The 21,263-nt window shown below is 45.5% G+C and overlaps 1 protein-coding gene across 1 annotated transcript; it reads right to left on the reverse strand.

Moving 5' to 3' along the window:
- Positions 1 to 17,655: 17,655 nt before the first annotated feature.
- LOC111142373 (leucine rich repeat containing 30) lies at positions 17,656 to 18,561 on the reverse strand. The gene has a single exon (XM_022495396.1). The coding sequence runs from the start codon at positions 18,559 to 18,561 to the stop codon at positions 17,656 to 17,658; it is 906 nt and encodes a 301-aa protein (XP_022351104.1).
- Between the last annotated feature and the right edge of the window lie 2,702 nt (positions 18,562 to 21,263).

Here is a 21,263-nt window from a genome sequence, read left to right on the forward strand (position 1 = left end):
GATTTTATTTATTTATTTGACAGCGCAAGTAGGCAGAGAGGCAGTCAGAGAGAGAGGAGGAAGCAGGCTCCCCGCTGAGCAGAGAGCCCGATGTGGGGCTCGATCCCAGGACCCTGGGATCATGACCTGAGCTGAGGGCAGAGGCTTTAACCCACTGAGCCACCCAGGTACCCCCAGCCATTGTATTTTTAAAGGAATCTTTTTTTTTTTTCCCTCCTGAGCAGCAGGTTTCAACAACAGGCTTAAAATATTCAGTAAACCATCTTGTAAACAGATGTACTGTCATCCAAACTCTGTTGTCCCCTTTACAGAGCACAGGCAGAGTCAATTTAGCATAATTCTTCCAGGCCCTGGGATTTTCAGTATGGTCAGTGAGCTCTGGCTTCAGCTTAAAGTCACCAGCTGTAGTAGCCCCTAACAAAAGAGTCAGCCTGTCGTTTGGAGTTTTGAAGCCAGACATTGACTTCTCCTATCTAGCTATGAAAGTCCTAGATGTAATCTTCTTTAAATAGAAGGCTGTTTCTTCTACATTCAAAGTGTGTTGTTCAGTGTAGCCACCTTCATGAATTATCTAAGCTAGGTCTTCCGGATTATTAGATGCAGCTTCTCCATCAACACCTGCTGCTTCACCTTGCACGTTGATGTCATGGGTACGGCATCTTTCCTTGAACCTCGTGAACCACCTCCTGCCAGCTTCAGACTTTTCTCCTGCAGCTGCCTCCCCTCTCTCAGCCTTCCCAGAATGGAAGAGAATCAGGCCTGGCTCTGGAGTAGGCTTTGTTTGGCTCAAGGGAATGTTGCGGCTGGTTTGATCTTCTATCCAGACCACTCAAACTTCCTCTGTTTCAGCAATAAGTCTGTTTGACTTTCTTATCATTCATGTGTTCACTGGAATAGCATTTTAAATTTCCTTCAAGGACTTTTCCTTTGCATTCACAACGTGGCTAACTGTTTGGCCCAAGAGGCCTAGATTTCAGCCTATCAGTTTTTGACCTGCCTTCCTCACCTAAGCTAAATCGTTTCTAGCTTTTGACTTACTAAGAGAGATTGGTGACTTTGTTTTTCGTTTGAACCCTTGGAGCCTATTTTATGGTTATTAATTGGCCTCATTTCAATATTGTGTTCCAAGGAATAGGCAGGACTGACGAGAGGGAAGGAGACAGAGAAACAGCTGGTGGAACAGTCAGAACACACATGACATTCATCAATTAAGTTTGCCGTCTTATACTTGTCCCACAACAATTACAAGAGTAACACCAAAGATCACTGAACACAGATCACCATAACAAGTATAATAACAATGAAAATGTTTGAATCATTGTAAGAGTCTCCAAAACATGACACAGGACACAAAGTGAGAGCAAAGACTGTTGGACAAAATGGCATGGGTAGACTTGCTCAACACAGGGTTGCCACAAACCTTCAATTTATGGGAAAAAATATGCAGTATGTTTGAAGCTTCATAAAAGGAAGAACAATAAAATGAAGTGTAGGACCAAATAGATGGTAGAGAAAGATAATCTCAGTCCCACATAGAATTTAGAGCATCCGTTCTGGAGCACCATGGTTATTAACCTTAGATGTGTAGGTAAATGGAAAAATCGGAAGTTGATTAGCTTCTTTCCTCAAGCGACTGCTGGATGGTTGATAGATGCAATGTCCATCTCTTTGGCACAGATTAATCTTCTTCACAACCACCCTACCAACAAAATTCTATTGAAGCAAAGATCTCATCCTGTGAATTCTTTCACAACATTGTGGGAATCCGGCATTCACTGAGGACCAAACCTCAGTGACACGGTCTGGAGGTCTATGTTGCAACTGCTCAACTCTGTTGTAATATGAATACAGCCAGAGCCAGTAGACAAAGAAACAGGTGTGCTGTGTCCCAATAAAACTTTATTTACACAAATAAGCAGTAAGTCAGATTTGATGCGTGCTTTTCTTCATCTCCCAGAATTAATGCCAGCTTTTAAAGACTTCGCAAGTCCCTTCCGTAATATGGTGTCTGTGGCAACCGAGGCTGCTGACCTCATGTAAGGACTATTTTAGGCAGTAGTGGGGCTGTGCCAGGTAATTCACACATTGCTCTCTGGGGTTCATGATGTTGCAAAGCTACTGTCACCAAGAGAAGACATAGAAGGATCTGGTCACTCTGTTAGGTGCCATCTTTACCACGTGCATCTCACAGACTCTTAGCCACAACTGTGCTAAGGCGATGCTGTGATGTCAGCCATGGAGGCTACGGGCACCCCCTGGGTGATGTCCCTGTACAGTAGAGGGATTAACCTTATTTATTAATCCATAAATGTATGGATTAAAACGGTGGATGAGGGCTGGCTCTACCTCATGACTCTTGAAATTAGAAGCACAGCGAGAGGCTAAGAGGCCAGTGACGCTAGTCCCCTTCAACCATAACAAGGAATTCCAGAACCACATTGCAAATGTGCAGCTTGTGGGGATACATTATCTCAGAACTATGGGTACAGCTCAGAAAAGGGGAAGAAAAGGGATACCACGGAATCATGGTATCAGAGAAGGGGATCAGAGAAGGCAGTGGTTTACTTGGACCTCAACAAAAATGCACCAGGCAGAGAAAAATAAGAGGAATCTGAATGCAAAGCAGGGACAGATAGGAACTGGCAGAGGCTGCAGTGGGTAGAGAGTTCACCTAACAGCCCTAACACATGGAGACCTTTAGGAAACAGGAAGAGGGCAAGCCCTGGAGGAAAGTGCCTTGGACTTCAGGAGACAGGAAGGGCCTGGGAGTTGGGGTTGGCACATGGGATTCCGCAGCAGGCCACGCCCTCCTCCGGTGCCTGGTGGAGACCTTGACCTCTTTCTCCTTCACTGTTGCTCTCTTCCAGAGAGGAGAAAACTGAAGAATAGCGAGCCTGGATTTGCACGTCTCACAACAATATCTCGGGCCATCGAAGTCCCCATGGGATGACACTAAATTGTGCCCTACATTTGATTTTTTTTTTCTTTTGAGTTAGAACACATGGTGCAAAAAGCATGCTCTCTGTCAGCCGCCAAAGCAACTCATCTGGGACGTGCAAGCACCATCCATCCCATTCGGCGTTTTGATCCAGTGCTCCGTCTGAGGCTTGAAATGACAGAGCTGCCACCGTATGTGAAATCTGCCCTCACTCTGTTTACTGTTTCATTTCATCCTTGATTTGCTGTCACTATTAGAGGTATTGAACGCATTATTGAAGGGCTGAGTTGATGTCTAAAACATTCCTTAACCTGTCTTCGATTTCCACAGCCAAATATTGTAAGAGTTGTTACAACTGAAGCCAGAGTGTAAAACTATTTGTATGCACTTGTCAGGAAAACTAATCAGTGAAATACTTCCTACAATGTTTGAAGACCTGTTTGAATCGGAAGTGATAGACTTACTACATCAGGACAGGTTGGCGTGTTTGGAGATCTGGAGTCGGCGACGCGGTTAACCACACTGGGCAGCCTGGATTGTGCTCTGGCAGCGTGTCAGGGACGGTGTTCAGCCCAGAGTCACACAGAAGATGCCTGTGGGGAGAGAAGGAGATGAGGAGAGGACAGGCTTCCTGGACAATGACAGCATGCATCCCACATGAGAATCCCCTTCCCAGCAAACACTGAGGGAGTCTGGGAATGTGCCCACGAGAGCCGTGGGCCCTCTGGAGCCTGCAGTGGAAGACACACATTGGAATCATCCTGACTCTTGAGAGACTGGTACCTGAGAGTGGTACCAGTGTGGGCATCAACCACTAGAACTCAAAGATCGTCGCTGGGAGAAATGTGACCGGGAGATGTACTCCATACAGCTGAAGTGCGACATCTGTCCTTGGAGAATTTAACAGCAGCCCATGATGGCCCAAATGCTCGAGGCTGTCTTAGAGGAGTGCACAGCTTTTGTTACAAGCTAGGGCTGCTCTAATGGTGACAGCAGGGACAGGGCAGGAGAGAAGGGAAGGAGCAGAATGTCAAAGGAAGAGGACTTCCCAGAAGCAGGATAGAGACTGCCCTGAAGTTCCTGGCTGGGCAGCTGGGGGAATAGGAATGGGCAGGGGTCAGCCCACCCGTCCCAGCTACTTAGAAACCTTTACCTGCCCCCTCCACCCACCGTTGGCACTTCCCCACAGAACCTCCTGTTCTGGAAGCTTGTGAAATCCAACCTGAGTCTGGTTTCCTCTGTTCCCACCCACTCCTCCTTTCTCTTGTCTTCTCCAGCTTCAACTTACATCGACTTCCAATTCTCCCCACAAGGGCCCCTGCCTCGATGGCCTTAAATGATGCCTCCTCTTCAAGCTGATCCTAACATCTCCCTATGGTAGCATTCACTGAGCACAGGCCAGACTAGGCAAGGTATCAGCCTCCTCCAGTCTTGCTGCCCCTGAGGACAAGACCATGGGCACACTCTGCACCCCACTTTCTTCATTTATGGAAAATAACCAATTTACAGGGTTGTCATAGGAATTATTTAGGAGAGATGCATCACTACCTAATGACTTACTGTAGATCAGTTTCTAGATGAGGCTTCCCCAGTACCCACATTGGGAGAATCGTTAGTAATACCAAAAACGATCATAGACATGCTAGCGTATTAATGATCTCTTTCTTAAATACACACTTGGGTTACAAACAAATGTAATTGTCAGTAAACAGCTCCCTTGAATTCAGTCTGTTCTTATAAAGGTGTGAGTTAAGAACTCTTTTGTGTGCCAGTAAGAGGAGATATCCAAGCACAAAGAAGGGGGTTTCCTGCCAGCAAGATCCCGATGCTCTCCATGGGCAGATCAGGGCAACACAGCTGGGAGATGACACAGTACAACAGTTACTCTGGAGGCGGCTGGCATCAGACAACCTGGAGTGAATTGCCCCGCTCCCTCAATGACTGCACTGACGAATAATTTATGCTCCCTGAGTCTCAGTCCCCCAACCTGTAAAATGGGGTAATAAGAGTACCTACGTAATAGAGAGGCATCTTGTCAGAATTAAATAGACCTGACTTGTGCTAAGTAAATATTCCGTAAATGTTACTGACGCTGTGTTATGATCATACTTAATCTTTATTATTATTTGTTCCACGTACCACCAACAACCTGGGTAACGTCCTCTGTCAAACAAACGGTAAAGGAGACGATCCTGCCAATGGGGGCCATTCTGTCCCCAAGCTCATCATTTATTTACTTAACTCATGACTGCAAGTTTAATTATGCATGCTCTGCTCATGTTAAAGTTAACCTAAATAAGCGATATGCACTTCATATGTTTATTTTTTACTTCTCAAGTACAATATTTCTTAATGAGCCTAACTTAGCTTTATAGGAAAAGGCACTTCTTAATCAGGGATACACATATATCCTTTGGTTGATTAACAAATTTCAACTAAGACGCAATTTCTTAATTAATGATTTCTAATAATTAGGTGTGACTATATATATTCTGGGCAACATACTGGGTGCTTAAGGTGGGCCAGGAAGAAAGTTGTATTGGGGGCAATTCAACAGTTAAATAAGGCAGATATGCTGCCCACTGTCCTGGGATGGGAGATATTATATATGTCCCACATCAGTGTGTCTATGTGTAATTACATACACACATTACGTGTGCACACAATCACACACCCACGCATGTATTTTCCATTGTGGTGAGGACCATGAAGAAAAAGTCATGAAGGATAAGGTTAGGGAAAGCTTTTCTTTTCTTTTTTTTTTTCTTTTTTAAAGATTTTATTTATTTATTTGACAGAGAGAGAGAGATCACAAGTAGGCAGAGAGGCAGGCAGAGAGAGGGGGGGAAGCAGGCTCTCCACTGAGCAGAGAGCCTGATGCAGGACTTGATCCCAGGACCTCGAGATCATGACCCGAGCCGAAGGCAGAGGCTTAACCCACTGAGCCACCAGGCATCCCATAGGGAAAGATATTCTGAGAAAATGTATCTGAGGTAAAGTGTGAGCAGTTGGGCATTCCCAGGGGAGGGAACAATGTGCTTGAAAGCCCTAAGATGGGGCAGTGTTTGGCCCCTTCCGGAACTAAAGACGACCAGCCTGGGTGCACATTCGTGAGAGAACAGAGGAAGGTGCTGAGTCTGAAGAAACAGTTGGAGTGGAGATTGCAGGGCCTTGTAGATCATATTAAAGCTTTTGGATTTTATTGCAAATACATATTGAAGGCCTTCCAGCAGCCGCCTACCATGGCCCTGTTCACATTTTTAAATATCCCTCTTAGTGCTTGCGTGGGGGATGCACGAAAAAGGGGCCAAGAGAAGGAAAAAGGGAGATCAGAATGAGGCATGATGCTGGCGTGGACAGAAGGACAGCGACAGACACTGGGGGAAGGGTTTCGGAGGGAACACGCGGGACTGGGCGGTAGATTGTATGAGAGGAGTACGACAGTCAGATGGCTAGAATTAACCCTGGGCTGCTGGCGGTTGAAGGTGCCATTTACAGAGATGGAGAACAAGGCAACAGGATCAGGTTTAAGAGAAAAATATCAAGAGATCAAAAGGCTGGACGGTTTACATGTATGTGGGTGAGTGCCCAGTTCCTGGATGTGCTTGAGCACAAATGTTTCTTCAAACGATGTGTGGGGAAGAAGTTCGGATTAGGTGAATTTTAAGTTTTGTTTGTTCTACATCTAGAGTTTGCAGCTACTGGATAGATTAAGACGAGAATATAGATGAAGTTTCAGTCAGCCCTTGAACTACGGAACTGGGTACAATGTACAATTTTTATTGCCTTTGATAGCAACTGGACCAACACTTCTCTGCACTATAAGATATTGTTACATTATATGAAAATGTGAATTTCAAAGATCTGAAATAATGTGGTAACATTATTAAGAAAGCCTTACTTTTGTACAAAATTCAAACTAATGTCAATCCTTTAGGTTAAAAAAAATCAAGAACTGTGATTTCAAAGCTGACAAATCCTGTGAATGTTGAAGTGTGTTAATGTGGCTTTCCTATGGCTGGTAGACAGAAACACTGATCCTTCTTTTCTAGAATTAGTGATGAACTATGAAGTTTTGAATTAAGATATAGAGGAAGGCATCTCCAAGTGCAGTGAGAATTTCTACGTAGCAGAATTACAGGATTTTAGCTTAGAAATGATCTTCCCTACACCCCCCCATAGATGTAGCTTTATACAATGCTATGCACTCAGTAAAAATATTTCACACATATTCTCAGATATATTCTTTTAAAAAGGATCTTTCTTCTCTTCCCCTTTGTTTCTCATTTTCCCAGCGCGTAGATTTAAAGTAGGTTGTTAGCAAGTTTGTAGACAGTATTTAAACCTCGGTGATACGTGGGGAGAACAGCAAGTATCAAATCAGAAGTTATTCCTTAAATTTCTTTTCCCTCGAGGAGGAGGAACTGTGAGATGGAAAAAGGCTTGTCATCATCAAAACACAATGGAGAAAATAATTTCCCAGTGAGAAGATAAAATCCTGCGGGCTGTCTCTGCAGTTTGAGCTAGGAGGGTAGGATCTGTTCAAAAGACCTTGTATTAGCAAGATATAAATGACAATCAGATTATTTAACAAATGTGTGGGAAAAAATCATGCATCCATGCCAGGAGAACTTTTCCTTTTTTTTCAAAATTGTTCAGCCGCTTTATTTTCTTTCAATATCCTATGTAGAAGAAAAAGAGGAAATAATAGATCACAACCTGCATTGATCCCAAAGTCCCCCTCTCTCTGTGATTTGTGTAAAAATAGATCAGGACGCATAGAACAATTTTTCTGCCCCACGTGCAAGAATAAAAAATCCAAAGCTTCATAATTCTCCTTGTGTAGGACTTTATGGTATTTCCATGTCTGTAGAGATAATATGAATTGAGGTTAAATAGAAGATGGTATTTAGCTTGTGTTCCAAAGCCAGGCTGTTTGCGCTACTTAAACTGGAGAAACTTGGTAATTCAGAACAAGGAAAGCAGAAGAATACACAATACAAACAGTAACAGAGAGGCCTTGCGGGCCCTTGTCCTGTGGACCCATCAAGAGGCTCTGGGGATGAATCAGGTATGTAGGCAGGAGAAACTGCAGGGGCAAACTCCAAAGTTCAAAAAGAAAATCTAATGTGACTGTGAATTTGCTATTCCTCACTCTGGTTTTAACAATGTAACTTGCAAATGTACTGATGTTCCCTCAGGTCAAGACAAATTAAACCTGTGGAGAAGGAAAAAGAGGGAGGGGAAATGCATTGAGACTTGTCCGACTGTATTTCAGGGAAACTTGAGGGATACCAGCACAGATCATTCCTTGGTGATGGATTAAAATCCCCTGTCAATTAGGAAGTAGACAAAGGCAGATGGGGCGTTAAGTGTCCCCTCAAGACATTTGCCCTTCTATGATCTAATTTCTATGTGATTAGAGAATGCCTCTCTTCCTAGCAACCAATAATTGCAGGGGTTTTCACAAACATAAGTCTGAGATCTAGAAGTAGTAAAATTCCATTTATCCAACATCTGGAAAAAAAGCCAGCTTTACCACCTGCAGGAATTTTCCAGATGACTAAGTATCACACTTAGATTACTAAAAGTTAAAGGAAAAGAATTGCTGGTTTTGACCGAAACCCGTCACAATGAACACATCTTTTCCTGACTTCTTCCTGTATATTTTGCTACGGATTCCCAAATGCATATTCTCAGGGACACCTGTCCCATGAACCCTAGATTCTCTATCCTAGTGTCTCTTCATCAGACCCATCGGAAAATCTATTTATCTTCTCAAATTTAACATGTTGATCCTCTCCCCTGAACCTTTCCCTTTCTCCATAAATGACAACTTTAAACTTCCAGCTGCTCAGGTCAAACACACTGAATTTATTCTGGATCTCTCTCTCTTTCTGTTTCTGTGTCTCTCTGTCTCTCCCCCACCCCTTCATATTCAACCCTTCAGCAATTTCTCTGCAGGAGCTATCATCAAAATTATCTCCACAATTTCATCACTTCCTCCATCACCACCCTGGTACAAGCCACCATCATCATCTGTCATTGAAATATTGGAGGAAAGAAGGAATATTGGAAGAGATTTATTTTCCTTTTTTTTTTTTTTTTTTTTTTTTAGAGAGGGCTCCACGCCCAGCGTGGAGTCTGACTTGGACTCAATCTCACAATCCTGGAGATCATGATCTGAGCTGAAATCGAGAGTTGGACACTTAACCAACTGAGCCACCCAGAGGCCTGGAAGAGATTTCTAACTAGTCTTTCCCTATAAAAAAGGAGAGCAATCAGGGAAGTGAATTCTCTCCACAAAAGGCATCCCTGCCACAGGTGGCCAGCATGGAGGTGGCATCTGAGAGCCTATGGCTTCTCTTCTCTTGCTTTCCTCATAAAATCTCTCTAACCCATGCTTTGGGGGCCTAAGACCCCTAAGACCCCTAAGACCACCTTCAGGTTCAAAAATTTGCTGGAAGGACTCATAAAATTCTGAAAATCTGTTATACTCGTGGTTATCATTTATTATAGCAAAGAGACAGAAATAGAAATCAGCAAAGATAAGGAAGCATCTGGCAGAATCCAGGAGAGACCAGACACAAGGTCCCCTTTATCCCCTCCCCAAATGCAATTGTTTGACAGTGCTGAATTCTCCCGGCAAAGACATGTGACACGTCCAGAGTAACAGCAACCCAGAGCGCTCACCTGAGCCTTGGTGATTGGTTGATTTTTAGTGGGAGCTCCCATGTGGCTGACTTAGCTCTGTCTCTAGCCTCTCCAGAGGTCACAGTGACAATGTGTTGCCACGGGCCACACCATAAATCACATTGTGAGTGTAGACCGTCTGGTGTAGCCCAGGTATATACAAAGATACTAGTCAGGCAGGGTACTCCGAGGGCTTAAAGTTTATTTCCCAGGAATTGGTCAAAGGCCAGGCTTTTCTTTCAAATATGCAGAGTTTGAACACTCTAGCCCTGCTAGGGTGCACACAGACCAGGTGCCTTTGTCAAATTCATCCTTAACCTTTGCACAATGGACAATGACTGTGAAGCAACTGGCCTCAGAGGGCATAAAAAAATGCATCTGTTCATCCTGACCAATCAGAAACAGAGGAAATCTCCTCCTTTGGCCATACAAGAGAGAGAGTCCACTAAAATGGTATTTGTAGTAGTGAATTAATAAGAGCCTGGCAAGTTCATTTACAAACCAAATAATTAAACTCAATTTTCTAAAGCCAACATCCTACGTGTTCAGATGAACAATGGAAGTTTTCTTTTCCTTTTATATATATATAAATATATATACTTTTTTTTAAAGATTTTATTTATTTATTTGACAGAGAGAGATCACAAGTAGACAGAGAGGCAGACAGAGGGGAAGGGGGAAGCAGGCCCCCTGCTGAGCAGAGAGCCCGACTCGGGGCTCTATCCCAGGACCCTGGGATCATGACCTGCGCGGAAGGCAGAGGCTTAACCCACTGAGCCACCCAGTACCTGCCAGGGGAGATACCATGATCACAAACAATGGAAGTTTTCTGTAACAAACATATTATATACATTTCTGGGATATTAAACAGATTTCTAGATTATTTACAGTAGACATTTAAATTATGATAAGAAAATATAAAATATGAAAACATAAAGACTTGTATTCTTCTCTGCTAGATTCTTTGTTTAGACTACTTCTGTGATTCCCAGAATGAAAACATTCCTTAACCTTGTCTTCTGTATGTTGGCCCAGGAGGATAAAACCAAATCTGCCCTTCCGAATTCTCTAAGTACTTATGGCAACAAAATTATTCAATTCTTATCAGGTGCACCTGGGTGGTTCAGAGGGTTAAGCATCTGCCTCTGGCTCAGGGAATGATCCAGGGGTCCTGGGATTAAGCCTTACATTGAGCTCCTTGCTCCGTGGGGGAGCCTGCTCCTCCCTCTCCAGTTCCCCCTGCCTGCTCTCTCTCCCTCTCTCTCTCTGTCAAATAAATAAATAAAATTAAAAAAAGAAAAAAAAGAATTCTTATTGAACACAACCATAACTTAGCCTCTTATAAGGAAGGTTAGTCAAAAACAAATTCAGGTAGTTAATTTCCAGTTTCTACCTGTGTAGGTAGGTAGGTAGGTAGATATGTGTGGCTTTGACTAAAGCAACAGAGGCAGAGAGAGGACCATTACGAAGAATCAGAGAAACCAAGGGGAGAACTATTTTGCAGCCTTATGTGAATTCATTTGCAGAAACTGCTTTTGAAAATTTATACTGAAATTCAAGTTTGACTCATCTGCCTATGTGGACAGGGAAGTGTTGGGGAGGAGGCGTGCATTTTATCACAAGAGTTCAACTCACACTTAGGAACACATAATGCTTTTTTGTAAAGAGGAAAGATTTCCACTCTAAGTGCCCAAATCATGTTATTGAACCAAATCCAATGAGCTTTTTGTTTTTAATGGAAAATGGATAATTACAAATTCTTTTCTCTTCCAGCAAAACAGAAGGGGTTTTGAATCAGCCAATCAACAAAGCCAAACTAGATTCTCTTTTCTGAGCCTTCAATCCAATAAAAAAGTTAGAGGTGGGATTCAGACAATTTGGAGGTCTACAAACTTGCATCAAAATTAAATGATATTTTCTATGGTACCGCAAGGAGATATTAAAACACTCATAATGATCTTGACCAAGCTCCTCAGTGTTTTTTTGCTTTTCTTGAGTAATCACAGTGATTATAAGCTCAGCTGTCTATTCACTGAGGCATTCGATAAAGGGAAGACAAAGCAAAAAGACAAAATAGAGTCAGAATTTTAAAACTGAAGGAAGCTTGAAGTAAGTTCTTGTTAAAATAAGTTTACCTCACCTCACAGGAAATGGAGGCCTGGAGAGGGTAACATCTGTGTGTATGGGTTCACTTCCTTATTCGCTATTCATTCGTTCAATGAATGATAATTCATTGATGCAATGAATTATTGCATCAATTGCAATACCTGGATGCAAAGGTAAGAGTCAGCAAAGAGTTCAAAGTTGACGGCAGAACCCGTCAGGAGAATCAGTAGCACCCAGGTTGTAGCTGAGTCTGGAATACAGGGCCTTTCCCATTTTCCAGTGGGACACATTCTGCTAGCCCACGTCTTCTCCAGTGTGCCATGTGATAGGAATCACGGGGAGCGCTTGTCAGACCTACCCATGCCAAGCCGTCCCCTGGACCTCCTGGATCTGAAGGGACACCAACGGGACCTGGGATTCTCAATGTTTAACAAGTGCCCAGATGAACCCTACCACAATCCACCAGCAGTGTTTCTGTGTGACAGCCAGGGTCAAGGATCTCTCACCTCTTACTGCCCTCTCTCAGTGGGTAGCTTCCACCATTGGCTAACAGTTCTACATCACACCATTCAGGGAAGAGCTTGCATCAGCATTTCTCAGCACAGAATTAGCGAGGGAATTAAAAAACAAAAACAAAGACAAACAAACTAACAACAACAACAACAAAAAAGTAAAAATAAGAAGCCCAGGCCCCACTTAATCCAGCTCTATCAAAATCTCTGAAATGGAGACTTTCTTTTTTGAAGTTCCTCAGGGGATTCTTTTTTTTTTCCCCCCTCAGGGGATTCTGATGAGCGGTCAGTGACCGCTGCCAACCTGGGTGCTTTCAGAAGCCTCCTTGCCCACAATGAGGTGGGAGAGAGGCTTGACTTGAATCCACAGCATCGGGTGCCGCCATTATGACAACATGCTCTCTCTCCGGCCATGTGCGTGCCCTTCTCTTGGATTCAGGTAGGGGGAAAAAAAGCCACAACATTGTTACAAAGCAGACCGCTCTGGGAGGGTGGGATTCACAGATTTTCCAAAAGACAAAGCAAAACAAAGCTCAAAGACTGTCAAGTCAGGTTGTGTGTACCTCACACGCTGCTATCACCGCATCCCTCTGCCCCTCCTCTATGCTCACCCACACGTCTTTGTATTCACTTATGCATCTACTAAGGTAGTTTTCCTCCATTTAGCTGTTTAGCTGAGCTCGGCGCTGGACATGGGAGCCCCTGGAGTGTGGGGATCTTTTTCCTTTGTCATGTCCCCAACACCTGCATAGTCTTAGGATGCAGTGACGCTTATTTCGTGTTGTTCAACTAACCCGTCCCACTCTTAGTGGGCGCTCTCCCTACCCCCTGCAGGGCTTCTCCTAGTGTATATACACAGGAGTGATCAGCATGACATTCAGGAGACAGAAGAACACAGGCTTCTCCTAAGTGGCACACTGGCTTCTGGGGAACTCCCCAAACCAAAGAACATGGCTGATGATACAATGTTTCATTGGCAGCCAGCAGTCTTGTAGCTTTCACAACGCCTGTTTCTCTCCTGAGCATCAGGAAATACTTTGACACTTTGTGGATAGACACCGATTCATCTTTTATTTTCTCTCTTGTGCTGAAATAAGGAGTGAGTCTAAAAGCAGCAGAAAATAAGCCCGCTCCTTGCAAGTAGATTCCTTGGACACTACTTTAAAAATCTGCACAGCAAGCTTCATGCTAATCACTTTCAGTGATGTTTGCCTAATGACGCCAAAGCTCTTACAAATTCATTATGAGCCCTCTCTGCTTCCCTTTTATTACTATGCTGTCCTTTTCTTTTTAATTAGTAATGCTCGGGATTCAACGCATAACTTGACAGGTAGCTTAAAAGAATATTTGTAAAAAGTTCTTTCCTCCACAAGGTCAAGGTTGTTCCCGTTATTGTTTATAATAGCTTTAATGTTCTCTGAATTTTATTATGTTTTCTCAAAATATTTGAGGGTGTTGTATTTTGGTATTTTTGGGTGAATTATAATGATTGGGTACTGGTCATTAGTTGCACATTTCATCCAGGCTGGGTATTTTGTGTTTCTCAAGTAGATCTCACACAGTACTGAAAATAATTCCTTGGTGGAGTTAAGATAGAGCACACATGGGGACTTCAATTGTAATCAGTGGAACAATTGAGGAGGACCTTCACATAAGCTAAATCTAGCAGTTTGAATTTCTGCCTTTTTTGGTTTTTACACCATTTTCTGAACTTACCTCCTATAACAGCACCTCAGTGACTCAGTCCAGATTCTCCCTAGCCCATCGGTATTACTGAAGAGAAGCACCTCAGCCCAGCCTCACACACCCAGTAATCTCGGGGTGCTGATACCTGCCGGTGTCTTCCAGAGACAAAGCCCAGGGTCCTTTAATCTCCTTCTGTTTGTAATGCATATGTACGAAAATGCATATTCAGTATGTGCTTTGAGGCATATGAAATGGAGTCTTAAAAAGCAATAATCCACCACCACAAGAAAGGGGTTTAGTTTAATGGGTCCCTGCAAACTATGACAGCTTCCCTCTTTCCCTTTCCGTCGCCAGCATGACTCCCGTTGTGAGATCCAGGTGCGCTGCTCCGAAGTCACTCGATCTTAGGTAACTACAGAAAAGCAGTCTCTATTAACGAAAGCCCCAGAATGGAGCACAATTCTTCTATTAACCATTTATTAAGTCAACGAGCTGAGAAATGACTTCATTTTTCCTTCTCATGTGCAGCAGTTTTATGCATTTAGCTGTATTATTCCTCGAACAGATGTGTCTTTTCAAAGTCCTCTTACTTTCCCATGAACGTAGGATTTTTTTCTTAATTGTATGCTTGTAGTCTTCAACAGCTTCTAAAGGTGTTTCTGAACACACCGCGGAGATTGCTCCATACCGAGAGCCGAGAGCGCCAAGTGACTTGAGCACCACAATATCCTCGGGAATGCGGGCCTCCCGCTCCCCACATCAAACGCCCAATTAGTGCGTATTCTTTGGCTAAATACACTCCTCTGCCAATGCAGCCATCGTCAGCGCTTTGATTTCCAAAGCCTTAGAAATACCTGGGAGTTATTTGAATGTGGCAGTATTAGAACTACAAAAGAGAAGCAAGAAGCATTCACAGTCAGTCAGCAAACTGCAGAATTTGACAGCAAAGACACTGAAGGTGGTATCTAATTCCCTCCACGTTAGTGTTTTGAATAAGTAAGCACTTTTATGCTTTTTTCTTTTTCTTTTTTCTTTTTTTCTGGGGGAGTGGGTGTTGCTTGGCAATTCCCTTTATCAATAAAAAGGAGCATTCACAAAGAATCAATGTCTAAAGCATCCCAGGCAACTACGATGACTTTTATGATTTCCGCCACGCCGAGCATTAACAAAGCAAACCTTGGCACTATACTTTTGAACGGTACCAATGGCAGCATGGCAGCGGGCAACCAAATCGATACGAATTTTTTTCCTCTAAGAAGGTATAATCAGCTCTTCGGTCACCTTCAAAATATGCTTTCCCTGGAGTCGAGTTACTGTGGGATCAAGTGACTGAAAAAGCAAGGAGAGGAAATAAACGGATGGTTCAGTGGAAAAAGCACGGTGCCACCGTGCTGGCCTGCCGCTCTGCCCAATGCAAGGTCATGGCAATTCAGTGTGAGCCCAAGTGGTTCTTCAGCAGCAGACAGCAACGGGCGTGATCCTGGCACAAGCCGGCGTTTGTCTGACAGCTGCATGTGCTCCAGCCAAAAAGCTGCAGCAAACGATCTGCCCGGTTCTGCTCTGCGGAGGAAGGCTCGCCCTGCAGTGCCCCACTGAGTCATGAGGTCAAGGAAGAATGCCACTGAAATCTTTAAATAGCCTTGGCTCCAGCAAGCCAGAGAGGCTGAGGCTACTGGAGTGTGCCTGTGTGTGCCTGGCAGGGACACACAGATCTCGGTGCTGCAGGCGGGGCGCGTGGAGGGGACTTCTTCAGCTGCCTCCCAGTGACATTGGTAAGATCTGTTTGCAGTGGTTCAACAGAAGAGCTCATGCACGAACGAACGTGCTAATGGAATTCTGGTATCTGATGTTAACAGCAGGGACTGGCTTCCCTCTTTTATGGCCGGGAAGATGGACTTGAGGGTCCATTGGGAAAATCACTTTTCCTATGGAGAAGTTATGTGGACCCCTTTGAGCAGCTCCACGCTAATGTTGCCTAAGCTCAGAACCCGAGAGGGTGCTCCCCACTGCCCCAGGGCTTTGCCACTCTTTCCCGAGTGGGGTGGGGGGTGGGGGATTGGGAGGAGGAGGGTGTGACTGGCTCACCCCAGTCAAGTCCTTCGGTCACTGTTCTTTGGTTACTGAGGACTCAGGGCTCGATCTAGTCTACACTGTCCAGTGTGTCATCCTGGCTTGGCCTTCGCTTACGCTTCCCTTCGGGAGGGATCATGACATGCTATATATTGTAGAAACCCATGAGGGTCTGTCTCTGTCACCAGACCATGAGTTCCTTGGTAGAAGCAGCGGGGCGCTATTCCTTTTGAACTCCCAGCCCAGTGTCCAGCCTGCAGAAGGTGCTGAGAAATGTAAGTTTAACTAAATTAAACTAAGGGTGTTAAGAAATTAGGCAAGCCTTACAGCAACTGCGAATCCCAAGTCCTGATATTGTTTGGTATACTCTGGAGAAATCAGCCCCCAAACCTGAGCATTTGGCTGGCTCTCCATTGATCTGAAGGGACTGCCCTTTCTTCACCGCCATCTTTTCTTTACAATTTCTTTACCTCTGAATAAATAGTTCTGTCTTAGGGGTTCTTGGCAGCTGACAGCAGTAAGACCGAACAACCCTGGCGGCAGGAACTCTGTAATTGCTCACCCGAATGTCCACCTTTAACAACAGCTGTGTACTCTAAGAATTAAAAACAAAACAAGCTTAATATTTTTACAGAGCCTTTTGTCCAAAGAGCTTTTAAATGTCACCAAACTCATTTTTTAAATGTCCACATGCAAAAGCAAAGTGGCAAATATTACCCTCCTTTGAATGTGAAAAGGGTAATTGCTCTTTTGTGTGTGACTTGCCTGTGCCTTATCTCCTCCTTCCTGCCATTTGGCCATTTTCTCCCCCAATTATTAGCCTCACCCCTGAGAAGACGAATCTAGCAAGGGAGAAGAGAAAATAGAATTGGCTGATTTAACCATCGGCTGGTGTCTCTGGAAAAGCCCAGGGATATGACAGTGGGTACCCGAGGATTGGAAAAGAAGGTTGAAACTGTGCATTAAAAACAGTTTGTATTTATTATCTGAAAGCCATCGTGCTATTCCCATCACTCACCAGCAGACGTAAGCATAAGCAGCTGGAGTGTTACTCTACTGTCATTTTAGAGACAGATTTCTTATGATTGTTTCCCCCAGAACTCGGGGTGGGGAAGCTCTGTCCGATGCGGTCGTTGCCATCAGAGCAGTCCTCCAGCTTGCTCTTTGGTCCCCAGTAATGTCTGATCGAGGCTGACCTAGGAGCACGCCTCACTGCAGCTCTCTGACGGCCGCCTGCCAGTTCAAGGGTTGAAACCAGATGGTGTCAGTGTCTCATACCATACTTGGCCCACAGCACATCCTTAGCAAATACATGACTTCTGAGTTCCATTGATCAGACCTGCTGCCTACTCTTCCAAGGGCTGAATCCCGCGGCGCATCGGAAGAGTCAGAATGGTTTCTCTTCGGAGAAAACCGAAGACCTGTTTCCATTTATGTTTGGGATGAGATGAACATCACATCAGGGGGCTTCTTAGGCACACACAGAGGTCAAAGCAAACACCTCCATAGAATGAGGGTTCCATACCATTCGGCAAATCTGAACGCAAGCACTGACCAACATGAACGGTTGGAGCAGAAAGCTGAGACCGGAGCGGTACCCAGCGGACAGGTGTCCATGAGCTGGCGCCAGGCCATGCCTCTGGGGCCCAGTTAGTTGTGCTTTTTGTCCTTCAGGTAACTGAAGAGCATCTCCAGGCCCCCCTCCACCAGCTCCGGCAGAGGCTTGGATAACGGGTTATAGGAAATGTGGAGCCCTTTGTCCATGGGATTCCAAGCAATCCGCCCCAGTCTCCACAGCAGGTAGAGCTCGTCCGGGAGGGTCTGGATGTCATTGTTGTTCAAGTTCAGCAGCTCCAGGCTGGTGAGCAGGCAGAGCGACCTCGGGAAGGAGTGGATGTTGTTGCTCTCGGCGATGAAGATCTGCAGACTGGCCAGACACTGAATGCTCTCTGCGATGTTTTCCAGGCGATTAGAGCCCACGTGCAGGAAATCCAGCTCCTTCAGCGCAAACACGCAGACAGGGATGTGAGCGAAGTAATTGTTGCTCAGGTTTAGCTTTCGCAGCCTGGAGAGGTCGGCGAAGCTGGCGGGAAGCTGGGAGAGGCAGTTGTGGGACAAGCTCAGGACCTCCAGGCTTCTGCAAGCGCTCAGCTCCGCGGGCAGCTCGGTCAGGCAGTTCATGTTCACGAACAGGACCTTGAGGCTCTTGAGGAGGCTGATTTCCCGGGGCAGGCTCCGCAGGCGGTTCCCGCAGAGGTTCAGGACCACCAGCCGGCTCAGCTTCCCCACGTCGGGCGGGAGAGCCCTGAGCTGGTTGTGAGACAGATTGAGCTTCTGGACCTCAGACAAGCTCCACAGAAAGTCGGGGACGTCCGTCATGCCCTTGGTAACCAGGCTGAAGCTGACGTGGCGCATGCCCCGCTTCAGCAGAGCCCGGGGGTCCTTTCCTGAGAGCAGACTGTCGTCCCACGGGGAGAAGGGCTGCCTCCCGCGGAGCAGGACCATCCCCCTGGGGCCCTTGTCCCTGCAGCGAGCGCTTGACTGCTTGGCTCCCATCTTCCTTCCTTTCCACTCACTGGCCTCTGGAGAGGCTGGGAGGGGGTCCCCAGCTGCCGAAAGCTGAGCTGTTGCCGGCAGGGAGCTCACGGAGGGGTCTCAGCGGGGCCTTGCAGAGGCCCGAGCCGCCCCGCCGTGGTCCTGCCCCAAGGGTGGGTTTAGGTGGCCTCTCTCAGAACAGCCGGACTGTAATGATACACTCGTCCCTGAGACTGCGGAACTGAACCGCTTGAGTCCCTCTGACTGCCACAAGGCAGCTGTCACTGTCATTCGGCCCCAGTTTTATTGGCCTGGTGTGTGTGCAAAGAGGTCACGGGGAGGCTGCACCTAACTTAGCCTTCTCAGCTTTTCTTGGATATTGGAGCTGAGCAGGTGATAAAGCAGCCCATCCCCAAAAAGCAGCAAAGTGGAGAAAGAAAGCCAACCGTGCAAGGGCCAGACTGTGTGCGTGGCCGCGGGAACTCATCCAGACCCCTTCAGAGTGACCGTGAGCTTCATGAACGCTAGTGACAGAGCTCTGTTTCCAAAGCCGCGATGGTCAGATGATATGGCGCACACCTGTTTTCAAACTTTGATGAGTTGCACAGTTGTGAAAAAGTCATGGGAGGAGTCTGGACACCTGCAGCCCTTCCCCCAGGGTTAAGGTTTCTGCAAGGCGCTTGTCACAGGTGACTCAGTGAGGAGAGGATGAAGGGGCCCAGACCCCGCCATGCTCATTTCAACCAGAGATGCTCTGCGGTCCTCTGCTTCACTCTGGGCTTCTGGATGGAATAAGACAGGCTTTACGTGTTCGAGTGGCTGCCTTAGTAAGGTTAGCATGGGGTGCTCATTGTCCTTGAAGAGCAGCGTGGATCACCTCCCTGGAACACATCAACCAATCAATCTCTCTCTCCCCCCTCCCTCCCTCCTTCAACACACTCTTTCTTGAATTAAAACGGTTCATTTATACCTCTAAGTATGTAGTGTTAACTGTTGGCATCATGAGCTGAAAACCGTGTCCCCCCAAAATCAAGTGTTGAAGTCCTAACCACCCCCCACCCCCTTGTACCTCAGATGTGACTGTATTTGGAGATAAGGCCATGTGAGGACACAAGGAAGAGACAGCCGTCTGTGAGCCAAAGACAAAGGCCTCAGAAGCAACCAATCCTGTTGACACCTTGATCTGGGCCTTGCAGCCTCCAGAAGGATGAGAAAATAAACTTGTGTTCTTTCAGCCTCTCAGTCTGTGGTGCTTAGCTACGGCAGCCCTGGCAAACGTTGGAGGAGGAGGCGGACACTTTTGCATAGGTCGTAATTAAGGAGAGAAGGGATAGTAAGGGTGAGGACCCAGGTTCAGAGAAAGGGCTTGTGGTCTGGAGCGAAGGCTGGCTTGGTTCGGAAGCATGTGGCTTTTGCTGGCAGCCCTTGGCACAGCGGTTTATATCCTGGAGAGCGATGCTGGTCCTATGACTGTGCTCTCAGAGCTGCGACCACCAAGCCAGGACTGGGAGCTGAGCCCCAGTTGCACACCACCCGGGGGATCTGCAGGTCCCTCCACACCCTGGACAGGGGGAGCAGTGGGAGGTGCAAAACCAGGCAAGGCTATTTCTCCTTCCACTAGGCATTGACCCAACAAGCCCCCTGGGATTCTTGAACAAAGGTGGATACTTTGGGCATTTTTTAAAATGGAGTTCTTGAGTATTCTAGTTATTACCTGGGGTGAGTTTGGGGTAGGGGGAGGTAATGGGCTAAATTTGTACCCTAAGTTTGGGAAGCATGTTATGCCTTATATGTGTAGATTTTATCTGACAAAAGGGTTCTGCTGTTATAAAATTAGATATGCATCCTCTTTCCCTCTTTCCCTCCACGAGCATGAGAAATTATATTAGGGTTCCAGAAATATGGGAGCTGAGATGGTCCTGGCAAGAATCAACAGCTTTCTTCTTTGTGGTAATCCCCCTCCTTCCTCTTAACATGTTCTTTTCCAGTAAATGCTTTTGAAACACTTATCAATAGCCAACGTTTATCTCACGTTTACTCTGTGAAAGGGATGGCACTAGGGGGGCACGTGGCGGGTCCCTCGATTAAGCGTCTGTCTTAGACACATGATCCCTGGGTCCCAGGATGGAGTCCCGTATGGGGCTCCCTGCTCAGTGAGAAGTCAGCTTCTTCCTCTCCCTCTGCTGCTCCTCCTGCTTGGGCGCTCTTGCTTTCCCTTTCAAATAAATAAAATATATATATACATATATATATGTATATATGTATATATATATATATATATATTTTTTTTTTAAGGCACAATACTAGGTACTGCGCAAGCAGGATGGGCATTAAAATCATCTCAGTTTTACAGATAAGGAAGCGAGTATAGAGAGGCTACTTAGGCACAATCAAGTCACTTGCCCAAATTCAAGTATCTTATCAATGTGATAATCAGAATTCAAACCCAGTTAGTCGGACTCCACAGCCCAAGCTAGAACCATAAGAAGACTCTTGGCTTAGCCCGGTAGTAAGACGGAATCAATATAGCCAGGACATGGATTTCTGTTTTCAAGTTGCTAGGACTGAAAGAAACACGGATAAAGAAATGACTACATAATTACATGCATAGAAATAACTACATAAATTGGCATTAACCCTTCTCAGTCTACCCCCCACAGGACAAATAAGAAAAGCAAAGTTAAAATGTCATCCCAGAACACGTTGGCATAAGGAGTTTGATT

The sequence above is a fragment of the Enhydra lutris genome, unplaced genomic scaffold (assembly GCF_002288905.1).
Source record: "Enhydra lutris kenyoni isolate GAN:26980312 unplaced genomic scaffold, ASM228890v2 scaffoldscaffold8, whole genome shotgun sequence".
In the NCBI taxonomy this organism is placed as follows: domain Eukaryota; kingdom Metazoa; phylum Chordata; class Mammalia; order Carnivora; family Mustelidae; genus Enhydra; species Enhydra lutris.

Coding starts and splice junctions, on each gene's coding strand:
- LOC111142373 (XM_022495396.1), bottom strand. CDS start 18,561: ATGGGAGCCAAGCAGTCAAGCGCTCGCTGCAGGGACAAGGGCCCCAGG.